Source organism: Pongo abelii, chromosome 9, assembly GCF_028885655.2.
Source record: "Pongo abelii isolate AG06213 chromosome 9, NHGRI_mPonAbe1-v2.0_pri, whole genome shotgun sequence".
In the NCBI taxonomy this organism is placed as follows: Eukaryota; Metazoa; Chordata; class Mammalia; order Primates; family Hominidae; genus Pongo; species Pongo abelii.
In genome coordinates, this window is record NC_071994.2 from 5,961,637 (window position 1) to 5,973,887 (window position 12,251).

The window sequence follows — 12,251 nt, forward strand, 5'->3', positions numbered from 1 at the left end:
AAACTCAGGAGCGAAGCCCAGGGCTGGCAGGCGCTCCCGCCTGTGCCCACTGCCCTGCCCGGCACCCCCAGAAAGGAGCACATGGCAGGGCTGTCTCAGGGGAGCCGCACAGGTGGAGGTGGGCAGTTCTCCTTGGAAGGGAGTCCTCTACTCCGGGCGGTTCCGGCCCGGCTGGGCTACAGCCTGCAGCTACTGTCAGCAAGACCACACTCCGGCTGGCCAGGGAGACGTTTGGCTTGGGATATTTTTTTCCTTTTTTTGGGTTACCCTATCCAGGCCAAACTGGAGGGTACTTTTCCAACAACCAGCTACAAACATTCTCCTAACAAGGCCTCTCTGGGATGAGAAATGCAACCTTGGGTTCTGTCATTTTAACAGTGCATCACCAAGGGGCGCGGTGGTCAGCGGTGAAGGGGAGAAGGCTCCATGCAGGAGGCTGGGGGGCACAGCCAGGGAGACGACGAACCCGGAGCCAGGTCCCGCAAGGACACGATGCTGCACTTCATTTCTTCCACTTGGCATAGCTGGCGCGGCAGCAACTGTTCCCGTCCCGCTTCACAGATGACAAACAGGCTCAGAGAGGACAGGTGACCTGCTGAGGCCACACCTCAGTGGATGGTGGTGCTGGCTGGCGTTCACTCAGGCCCCTCCGATTCCAGAAGCTTCCACCCTCCACCCGGCCTGCCCGCTGCTGGCGCTGGCTGCCTTCCTCTACTTCAAGCTCCTCCTGGTGGGACGGCCCACAGAAGAACACCTGGATAAAGGTACAGGGCTTGGATTCCAATCGTGCCTTCTCTAATGAGTGGGGCGACACTAATTCCGTACTGACTCCATGCTGGGAGGGGTATGCCCAATAAGATAAACAGATGTGGGCATGACTGGGTCAGCAAAGATTCTTTGGCAGCAAGTGACAAAAACCCAAGGCAGATTTCTTCAGCTGAAAAAGGGGATTTACTAGCTCAGGATACCAGGAAGAATGGGGTGGAGGTCAGGCATGGCTACATCCAGGTGCTCAAACAGTGTCATCAGGTCACTCTCCCACCCCCATTTTTGGGTCTGTTTCTCTTTGGCCTCCTCTCCTGCAGACAGGCTACCCAGGAGGTAGGGAGTGTGGCTGTCGGCTGTCTCCCACACAAGAGCCAACATCTTTCAGCATCCGTGTCAACCCCGGGGCAGGATTCTTATCAGCTGGGAATTCTTATCAGTTGGATTCTGGGAAGTTAGGGAGCTTAAGCAGGCACCCCCATCCCCGCCCCTGCAGGAAGAACACCTGTCCCTGTGTGCTGTGTCAACCAGGAGACGCTTCCAATGGTGCCCTCATCCCCCATGAGCATCATTACACAAACGCCTCCCACAGCCACGGGTCCTCAAGGAGCATGAGAACTGCAGCCTTCTGTGCACGGTGCTCAGTGCTTATGGAAGCAACCGGATTAACTCTGCCACACTTGACACAAAATGCAGTAGAGTTCTGGTCCCCTTCCCAAACAATTCAGTCCAAAAGCCACTTGACGGGAACAGACAAGGAAGGCGTCCAGGACAGGGGGAGGAGGAGGGGCCCTAGTGGCCCAGGGTGGGGCATCAGCCCGGGTAGGAGGGGAGAGTGGCCCAGGACCAGCAAGAACAGGGCAGTCAAAGCGTGCAGGCCTGGCCTGAGGACACACTAGCCGAACGCGCTGCATAAGTGGCCTCTGGGGGACAGCCACCCTAGGTGCAGGTCAGGGAAGCTCAACCTTACTCAGAACCATCGGGGACATAAAAGGACATGAATGGGATTTAAGGAGAGAGGAGCCTGCACTGGGAGAGTCTGCCGCAGGGAGGTCAGAGGGAGAGGGGGCTTGAGAGACACGGCGGGGAGGGCACAGCAGCTGAGCAGAACAGGCAAAGGGCGCGCCCCTTAGACCCGCAGCAGACACACTGGGGCAGTGTGCAACGTTTTCATTTAATTTTTAAATAATTTATATCCCTCTGAAACAAAACCCTGAGGCTCAGGTACATCATCTGAGGTTCTCTTAAATAGAAGAGTTGGTACAGGGCACCAGAGAAGGCCGGGAGGCTCTGGATCGGTAAGTGCTGATGATGCTGAGGCTGTGGGGCAGCTTTCCCAGGACAGCCACATGGGACAGCCGGCTCACCTGGTCCCCACGGCGAGGCGCAGCAAGGAGGGGCTGGCACAGGCCAGGCGCCTTTGTAAGCCAGAAAGAGGTGCACAGGCCAGAAAGAGGTGCCCCCCAGACTCACAGGAGACCTGTGGCGAGGGGGAGGGGAAACACTGCAGTCACCAGCAAACAGCAGACAGAAGGAACGCGGCCCCAGCATCTGGCCGCATGGGAACGTTCAAGTCAAACGCCACTCCCCGCTCCCCGCCTAAGCACCATTCGCAGAGTCTTGTTTCCTGTTGCCTCTCAGCACCCTCATCCTAATGGGCTGAGCTGGCAAGTCCCAGACATTGGAGGAGTGACTTCAATAGTTTGAGGCCCTGGATATTCTCCAGGGACTGGAACCTTCCCCAGGATCCAGAGGCTGGGATGTGGGTTTTGGTGGGGAGTGAGGGGAAGGGACGTGCATTTCCCGAGCCCCACTTGCACCAGCACTGTTGTCCCCCAGGTGCTTTCCTCCACATTGTGACATCGGAAAAGCTCATCCCTGGGGTCCAAAAACCCAACCTTCCCCCACAGGCCCCTCCGCTCCTCTGTCACCCTGGTGGAGGCGGTGCATGGTCTGGTGGCGCCCTGGGCTGGCATGGAGAGAGCTCTGCGGAGCGTGCGAGGATGCGGCCGGTCACGTCCCCCTCTCCTTCCTCCGGCTGGTCCTCTGGTTGCTGAGCTCGCTCAGCTTCTTATCCAGCCTCCTCTGCAGCTGGGCCCTCTTGGCTGGGTCCAGGGATCTGTCTTTGGTCCCGCTGCCGGCATAGAGGACCCCTTCCCGGCTGATTCTCTGCCGGGCATGGGCGCGAGCCCTCTCACCGCAGCCATGGATCTGGGGAGGACACAAGAATCACTGCTGGGCTCACAGGGGCAAGGAGGCAGACCCTGTAGCTCTGCCCATCAAAGAGCTGGGGGGCCACAGGCGCCCCAACAGAGAAGGCCACTCCTCCCGCCATGTCAGTCCTTCACCCTGTAGACTGCCTGGCGAGAGGACGGCGGGGTAGTCTGCACCCTGGTGTGGCGGGAGCCCCCGAGTGTGCACACAGGAAATGGCACCACCCTGACTGACCACAGTCCCTGCAGCCACTTCCCACTGCCTCCCAGCCTCCGCCTACCTAATCCACACTGCAGCCAAGACCGCTGACATCACAGCCCTGCTGACACCCTAGAGGGTGCCCCACTGCCTTCAGATCAGGCCTGACTCCTCCAGGCAGCTCGCCAGGCCATGCCCAGCCTCGACTCTAGCCATCCTGCTCACACTCTACTCCCAGCTCCCTGACTGGGCTCAGGGCTTCATGCATGTTCTAAGGGTGGATAGCCTGCCTGCCCACCCGCCATCGGCCCTGTCCTCCCTAGCCCAGCTCCCACCTTCTGTCCCACAGGTCTCAGCCCCAGTGTTACTTCCTCCAGGAAGCCCACCCTGACTGCTGCATCTGGGTGGGTGTCCCTGCTGCCACCTTGGCCCTGGGTTTTCTTCCTCGGAGCACTCAACACCTGGTACCGTATGCTGGTCTCTTACTCAGATCCCCCTCCAGGCCCAGCATCCTCCAGGGAAGAGACAAGGCTGGTTCAGACCTCAGCTTCCCACAGGCGCCCACACCTGGCCCAGGGGGTTCTCATCGACCCCGGCTCAAGGAATGAATGACACAGCAGTCAGGCCACAGCCAGCTCAGACGATGGGCTGGAGGCTCTGCCACCCACCTCCCCTATGCCAAACAGACCAGATTAGGCCACTGACAGAACCCAAGGACACTGGGACAAAACTCCCTCTGCCCAGAATTCCCACTAACGTGGCCGCGGCTCAGAAAATAAGGCATTTTGTTTGCTTACGCCCTGATGTGCTCAAAACAGATCATGAGTCAGTGTCTGATTTCTGTTTCTTAAGGTATCTGGAGCTCGTAACGAGCTAACCGTTCCGACTGGAACAAGTCTGCCCAGGGTCTGCTTCCTGGAGACGGAACCCACCACCCCTCCCCACTGTCTGATCCCAGGAGGGGAGGCCGACATACCTCGGGCAGGTGGTGGCTGAGGCAGTAGCGGCGGCTGCAGAGCTGGCAGAACTGGCCCAGGGTCGTGACGCTGGCTGTGCACTTGGCAAAGCCACAGGTGTTATCAGCCTTAATGGCAGCAGAAACCAGGGCCTCAAAGTCCTCCTCCGTGGGCAGATCTATGGCCGGATGTCCTGGAGAAGACCGGCGTCACTCAGGCAAACGGAAAGACAACTATGCCACACCTGGCCCCTCATTTAAGGTTTTAAAAGCAATTCATGGCTGAGCGTGGTGGCTCACACCTATAATCCCAGCATTTTAGAAGGCCGAGGTAGGAGGACTGCTTGAGGCCAGGAGTTCAAAACTAGCCTGGGCAACACAGTGACATAGTCAGACCCCGTCTCTATTAATTCTAAAAAAAATTAAAAAGCAGCTCATGTGTCTTCCCTCGGCTACCCTGTCGGTGCCTGGGGGCAGGGGTGGCACTAGTCCTGTCCTCTAGCACAAAGCGTGGCATACAATAGCTGCTCAACAAAGGTTTGGGGAGTGAATTCCTCTGGAGCCCCAGCTTCTGAGAGGCCCCTTTCAAAGCCACACATGTGTTGGTGTAGCTTCGCTTCAGGAATTCAATGAATCAATGCAAGCTGGAACTCCTGCATGGTCTTACAAGGAAAATGGCAGTAGCGGGAGTTCCCCAAGACCGACCAGGTCTACAGGCTCTGCCAGCGTATGCCTGCCCAACTCCCAGTGCACGCCTGGCCAGCTCCTGCGGGGTGGGCACAATGCACGATGTGGCAAATGGAGCAGAGCCCACCCAGGGACTCCGTATGGCCCACGGGCAAGAATGATTTTGCGCTCAGCCAGCCCCTGTGGTTCTGAGCATTTTGCCCAGGACGACTTCCAGGCAGAGTGCACCCTTTCACTGTGCAAGACCTCCACCCTCCAGGGCCACATGTGGCATGGGACCCTGTGATCGCTCCATTCCTGAGGGGCTCCAGGGAGCCGTCCATGTTTGCTCTTCCAGGCCCCTCCCGCTGCTGCAGACATGCTCTGAGCGCTGCCTACTTGCCGAGTCCCACACAGGCTCTGGGAGAAGAAGGTGCCCGTGACCTGATCGCCGACCTAGGGGAGCCCAGACGGAGCTGGGAGTGGCATGACTGAAAATAAAGCTAAAATGACACAGGCGTGGCACCACCAGGAGGAAGCCCTTCCTTCTGTTGATGGTGGCAGGTGAGCTCCAAGTGGGGCCAGCACCCCAGTGAGGGGACACTGCCCCATGTTCTTATTAGTTGACTTACCTTTGGCTTCTTTTTTCTTTTTCTTTTCTGGAAGTTTCTGCTGCCCTGAGGCCTGCTGCTCCTTGCTGGCGGGCTGCCCCTGCGCGCTCTTGACCCTCTGCAGTCTCTCCAGGTGCAGCGTCCTCAGATCAGGCCGGTCCGGGCCACGCTGCTCCCTGGGAGGCTGCTCCGTCTGCGCAGAGCTAGGGGGCACTGGCGGGAGAGGGGCTGGGCCACCGGTCCCTGCTGGGGGTCCCGGGGCTGCCGGGGGTTGCGGGGCCGGCGGGGCCCTCTTGCTCACGGTGATGAACCTCCTCTTCCCTTCCCCGGAACTGTCGTGCCTCAGCCCGTGCTCCTCGGCTATTTGGTGGACCCGCAGCCTGTCGTGGGAATTGAGGGAAGGAGGAAACTCCAACTGCATCTTCTTGCTGGCCATGAACTCCACTATCATGGCACGGAAGTGGTCCACGCCGTCTTGGCTCTCCACTCCCTCCGGGCTGCCTCTGTTGAGGCTGGGCTGAGATGAGGCTTCAGAGGCCAGAGACTTCCCGGCCGGCTTCTTCCGGCCCTGTCTGGCAGGTGCTGCGGCCTCCTGGCCTCCCTCCTGCCGCTGGCTTCCGGTCCTGGTGGACACAGCAGGGCCCTGGGGCTTGGTGGCAGCATGGCTGAAACCCTGGGAGCTCTCATGGGAATAGTTTTCTGGGACAATATCGTCAAGATATTCAAAGGCCGTGCGTACTTCCCCATGCTGTGTGAAATACTCCACCAGGGTCTTCAAAAATGCATGGTTGTTGACAGTACGGGAGTCACAGATGACCGCCACGTGGCGCCGGGCGCGGGTGACAGCCACGTTGATCCTCCGGTCCTCAGCAAGAAAACCAACTTCACCTACAAAAGGCCAGAGGGGAGTGAGAAGCAGGTTTCAGACTAAGAAACAGAGTCAGGCTCCTATGCCCTTATCAGTAACCACCACCAAAAGTGTGGTCCCCTGCACGTGGCCCACCATCCACACGGCTGCCCGGCCACGCATGGCACCGTGATGCCACACCTGCCCTGGCATCTGGCTGCCACAGCTGACTAAGTGGGGCTCTGGGGAACCCGACTGGGTTCTGTCGCTCCTTTCCTTCTGTCTAAGCCCAGCCTCAGGGGCCGCCTGGGGTGTGGCTGCAGCTGGCACCTGGGAGAAAGCACAAGAAACCTTCCAGGACCTTCCCTTCTTTCCCCCATAGCTTCTAGCCAGGCCTCATCTGCTTTCTGCCTTCTGAGAATGTCTCACAAAGCACGTTCACTAAACCTGCTTCTGGGAACAACTCTCATCCCGAATGGAAGGCCCACAAACCACAGCAGCACAGAAACCACGGCCACAACCACCACACTCCACAGCTCCGTGCATGGAGGCTAAAGGCCAGCTCTGGGCTGCAGGGGGCTCCACCTCCTCGGCAGGGTGTCCTGATCATTCCCAGCCCACCCTGCGCCCCCAGCTGCCACCCCAGCCACCTGCTCCCTGACAGCACACTCACGCCTGTGAGCCTCCGCAGACTCTCTTGCCTGTGCTTTGCCTGATGTGAACTTACCGAGGACAGAGACTGCACCATGAGCACGCTACCAGAAACCAGTGTGGCACCCAGCAGACATCCAATATGCCCCTCAATCAATAAATTCACTTCTGTGCTATCCCCAAAGGACTCTGGCGAGGGCTCTGTACCTTTCCTGTTGGACCTGACGAAGGACAGTATCACGGCCTCCTTCTCTCGGCCTTGGAAGCCATCGACGGACTTGATTTCAAGCTCGGGGTGCCTGTGCACGAGGCTCTGTCTGAGCAGGTCCACCTGAAACACCAGCCAGGCTGTGGTTTCCTCCCCCCTCATGCCAGCGCAGCAAGACCCTGCCCTTCAGCTCAGCAGAGGGCCTCACGCTGCGAAACAGCCAGGACCTGGGAAGCGGAGCCTGCAGGAGCCCCATGGGGAAAGGCTTCCCGTCCGCCCTCCTCACGGGCACGCATGCACGCCAACACCACACCCTGTCCCTGGCATTTGCTCATTTCTTTTGGCTTATGACAGCCGCCAGCCTCAGACAGCCCTATGCATGATGCCCGCACACCAGGATGGGATGATGGCCACTTCCACAGACCCTCCCCATACTCCAGAAGGTACATTTTTCCTACTAAATGAGATACGCATGGGAACACGACCTGAGCCAGACCAACAAGGTTCAAGGCTGAGGCTCCTGTGGGAAATGCCAGAAAAGGACAGCTGTTCCGCCAGGGCTGCCTGTAGAAGGACTGTGTCAGCCTGAGGCTGCCGGGGTCACCTGGCAAATCTGGCCAGAACACAAGCCAGTGCAGAAGGCTGAGGCACCGGGCAGGGCAGGCGGGGCAGGGCAGGGCAGGGCAGGCGGGGCAGGGCAGGGCAGGGTGGGGCGGGCAGACGAACACAAAGAGGGGCCCCTGACGACATCATTTGGGCCCTGGATCCAGTCACAATAAGGTCAGCCCTACCCCTGAACTTTTCGGTCACCACAGCCAACAGATCACCCTTTTTCTGTCACCCTCTAGGTTGTGTGAGCCCCAGCTGCTCTGTAGAGGGACAAAAGGAAACCCTCGTACCTGGAGGTTGTATGGTGAGACCACGGCAATGTCACGGGCTGGAACACCAGCATCTACCAGAGCCTGGATGTGCAAACTGACAAGGCGGACTTCGCCTGGAGGGAAAGAAAGAACGGGTGAGCAGCACAAGGTCGCCCCGAGCAGGCATCCACAACCAACACGTGTTTCGGGCACGTTTCTGTCTATCATGGCCAGCTGATCCTCCACTATGCCCCAGGTGGCTTCCTGGGAGCTAATCATCTGTGTCCCAGGGCCCCAGGACCAGCCATGCCCAGCTAACTTGAATTTCACATCAGCAATGAAGGCCTTTTGACTCCTATGGCCGTGCATCCTGTTCAACGTGGAACTGGGGAGATGGTGGTGTCAGCTGAGCAATGACAGTTCCCATCACCAGACCAGCCAGGCAGAGCTGGGCCACCATTCAGGAGAAGACCATAAAACGCTGCCAGGCCCATCTCACCCAGGAGCGGGCTGCTCACCCTGGAGAACACGATGCTGCTCAGCCTCTTGGAGAGTGGGGCTCCGTTTTTTCACGGCCATCAACAACTGCTCTCAGCTCCTCCCGGAATCAGGCAATTAAAGTGCCTTTTATTTTTAAAGAGCTGGAGGTATGTTTAAACAAAAAAGCTGGCCATCTGCAAGCAAGCTCACCAGGGTTCCCTTTCGACTGTTCGTCCTCCTCCTCCAGCTCAAACAGCCCGCAGCCAGCGGTGTCCACCAGGAGCAGAGGCACACCCGTCTCTTCTGTGGCAGCCACACCTGGGAGGTCCCTGGCACACAGGCAGAGAGGGAGCACGTCAGGGGGGCCACAGTGCAGCGCTGAGGCCCCTCCCAACACAACCGACCCCTCCCACAAGGAAAAGGCTTAGGTGGGGGAGGACAATGAGCACATCCGGACATCAGATGGGAGGGAGCGGGCCTGACCCAGCTCTCCAGGGCAAGGCCACCCTCTCTTCCAAAAAGCTAGCCTCAGAGTCGACTTTCACGCAGAAAGCTTCACTTTAGCTTGCTGCGTAGAATCAGGTGACTCAGAGGATTAGCCAAGGCAGAAGGATGGGGCGGGGAGTGGGGCCGAGCTACTCACCTCAGGAGGTGCCCCGCCACGGAAGGGTGGGCCGTGAGCTGCCCGAGGTACATGGTGTCCGAGGCCCAGCGCATGATAGCCTGGTGCATGCGGTACTGCACCGTCAGTGTCCGCACCACCCTCGCGCCGTACTCCTCGGCCAGGCGTTCCATCAGGCTGAGTGACAGCCCTGCCAGCGCAGCCCTGCGCCCAGGAGGGAGAAAGGGGGAAGGCAGGCCTGAGCCCCAGAGTCTAGGTGTGAACCACGGCAAGTGAGGAGGACAGGCCCCAAACCTCAGGACCCAACTATCCCCTGGGTTCTGACCCAGAAGTCACCAAGGGGCGGGGTTGGCTGAATCACAGCCCCAAAGGCACCTACATCCAATTGCCAAGGCCTGTGAATGTTCCCTTACAGGACAACAGGGACGCTGCAGCTGAGATGAAGTTAAGGATCCTGGGATGGGGAGGTGACCCGGGATGACCCAGGTGACAACCCAAGGGTCTTATAAGAGGGGCATAGGAGGGTCAGAGTCAGAGAAGGCCACCGAGGGGAGAGATTTGAAGATGCAACACTGCTGGCTTCATAGACAGAGGAAAGGGCGACAAGTCAAGCAATAGCCTCTAGGAGCCGGAAAAGACCAGGAGATGGGTTTTCCCCTGGGCCCTCCAGAAGAAGCAACCCCACCCACACCTTGATTTTAAGCCGATGAGTCTGATTTTGGACATCTGACCCCCAGATTGTCGTTTCTGGAGGTCAGAAAATCTGTGGTCAGCCACTATGCTTGTGGTCATTTGTCACAGCCACAACAGGGAACGCGCACACTCCAACATGCTCCAGCTGTGAGCAGTCAAGTCCACTCCCACCAAGAACGGCTGCAGCGGCTGAGCACTGCCCAGGCGCCAGGCACTGCTGGGTGCGCCAGATATGGACTAACTCCCTTCATCCTTATAACAACCTCATGAGGTGGCTACTGTTATGACTCCCATGTTACATGTAAGAAGAGTGAGACAGAGGAGGCTGCCAGCCCACAGCTGCCCGGGTGAGCTGTAGAGCCAGGACCTGCCCAGGCCACCTGGTGCCAGAGCCCACCCTCTGCACCACTACGGCTCACCAACCCCACCAAAACCCTGGGGCAGTACCCAGCTCCACTTCAGAGACCTTCCCTCTGGAAACTTACCAGACCTCTGTGATTAACCTATTTTTAATTCCAACAAAGTGAAGACAGGACGCGATGATCAGTACCAATTGCAAACCCAAAACACCCAGCACAACATCACCTAATGTCCTCCCCCAAAACCATCCTACTCTCTGCAGGGAACGCCGCCCAACGACCCAACGTCTTCCCCCGAAACCATCCTACTGTCTGCAGGGAACGCCACCCAGTGTCTTCCCCCGAAACCATCCTACTCTCTGCAGGGAATGCTACCCAACGACCCAACGTCCTCCCCCAAAACCATCCTACTCTCTGCAGGGAACGCTACCCAACGTCCTCCCCCAAAACCATCCTACTCTCTCCAGGGAACGCCACCCAACATCTTCCCCCGAAACCATCCTACTCTCTGCAGGGAACGCCACCCAGTGTTTTCCCTGAAACCATCCTACTCTCTGCAGTAGCTGCTACCATCATGCCGGCTGCAGCAGGGAACCCTGGCTGTGGCTGCACACTCCATGAAGCCAGTGGAAGCCCCACCCCTTCTGAGGTGGAGTGGCCACTGCAGCCCAGACGCAGGGTCACAGCTACAGACCCAGGCTTCCTGCTCCAGGAGGGAGGGGCTACAGCCGTCAAAACTGCAGCTGTGGATCTGCGTCTCCCTGTGCTCTTAGGGGAGCCGAGAACAGGCAGGATCTGCCTTTCCGCGTGCCACTGCAGCGGCCAGACCCGTGGCTGCAAACCTGGGCTTCCCGCTCCACAAAGCAGGCAGGAGCAGGGAACAAGCAGGAGCCTGGCCTCTTCTGAGGTGGCGGGGCGGGAGCTCCTGGGTGCAGCTGTAGCTGCCCACCCACTCTGCAGCCTGCACCCTCAGGCGCCCCAGGAAGGACAACCCCCCACCGTCCCTGCAGGGTCATGGGTGTCTGCTTCCACTGCCTGGCCTCTCTCGGCTCCCAACACCCACTCGGATCTCAGAGTGAGACTGGGGCCAAGCCCCGGGGCCACAAATGGCAGCAGGAGGCAGACAGAGTCCTGGGTGGAACGGGACGGTGGAAGGCCAGGGAGGGCCTGAAGGCTGGGGGCTGGGCTGCCAGTCCTGTGGACCAGAGTGAGGACTCATGGTACCTCTTCCAGGCCCACCCATGGCCACCCATGGACCAATCGGCACATACTTCCTTCCCTCTGAGGTCCCTCTGAAGCCCTGGGCTCAGCCAGAGAAGGCGAGAGGATGGCCAGAGGACAGAGAGGACAGAGAGGCAACAACAGGGCAAAGAGGAGCTACGCTCTCGCTGAGAGCTTCAGAGACCTGCAGAGATGTCTGAGTGACTTGCCTGCAGAGAGCAGCCACCCTCTCCAGGGCCTCCTCTGCTGACAGCTGAACACTCGACAGATGACCTGACTACAGAGAGGAGCTACCCACTACTCTGAGCTGTTCTAACACTAAATAAAACTGTTCTTCATCCTTCACTAATCTGCGTACCTCATTCTTCCTGGATGCAGAACAAGAACTGGGGCAAAGGTGCTGCGGCCGCAGAGGTTTCCAGCCGGAAAAATCGACACCCCAGAGATCCCGTAACATTTCCACTCTAGATCCCCATGTGTCTCCCACCAGGACAATCTTGCAGAGCACCTTTCCCCAGCACTCCCCTTTCTTCCACCATCTTTATTTCCAACATCTTCCTCCCAAAGCTCACTCTCAATTACTATTTTTGACACCTCTCTCTACATATCCCCCAACTCCTGGGCTGCCCACTCCCCTTTGATGAGATTCTACTCAACAGGATTTCTTGCACATCTTCTTCTGGTCCTCAGACAACAACGAAAGTTCCGAGTTCATAGCTTCTACGCACCCACAGTGAAATAGAGAAGCGTTTCAAAAGGCAACAGAAATCAGAAGAAATCAATCTTCCCCCGGTGGAAGTGAGGACCAGGATGTAGGAGTCTCAGAAGCATTTCATTCCTCAGGGACAATTTTCTGAACAGGGACTTGTCCAAAGACAGCCCATGTGCCAGGCCCTATTCA

The 12,251-nt window shown here is 58.4% G+C and overlaps 1 protein-coding gene and 1 long non-coding RNA gene across 2 annotated transcripts in view; one reads left to right on the forward strand and one right to left on the reverse strand.

Annotated features, from left to right (window-relative positions):
- Window positions 1–1,920: 1,920 nt before the first annotated feature.
- IGHMBP2 (immunoglobulin mu DNA binding protein 2) overlaps window positions 1,921–12,251 on the reverse strand; it is a 36,849-nt gene continuing 26,518 nt past the window's right edge. Inside the window, exons 9-15 of the mRNA XM_024255296.3 lie at window positions 9,099–9,281; window positions 8,666–8,784; window positions 8,015–8,109; window positions 7,115–7,238; window positions 5,431–6,297; window positions 4,154–4,326; window positions 1,921–2,976 (exon numbers count right to left, since the gene is read on the reverse strand). Coding sequence (XP_024111064.3) covers window positions 2,779–2,976; window positions 4,154–4,326; window positions 5,431–6,297; window positions 7,115–7,238; window positions 8,015–8,109; window positions 8,666–8,784; window positions 9,099–9,281 — 1,759 coding nt within the window. The 3' untranslated portion in view covers window positions 1,921–2,778. The remainder of the gene's footprint in view (window positions 2,977–4,153; window positions 4,327–5,430; window positions 6,298–7,114; window positions 7,239–8,014; window positions 8,110–8,665; window positions 8,785–9,098; window positions 9,282–12,251) is intronic.
- On the forward strand, window positions 8,010–11,693 carry LOC129048575 (uncharacterized). The gene is made up of 2 exons (XR_008511008.1): window positions 8,010–8,130; window positions 11,363–11,693. It is a non-coding gene; the product is annotated as an uncharacterized LOC129048575 (long non-coding RNA).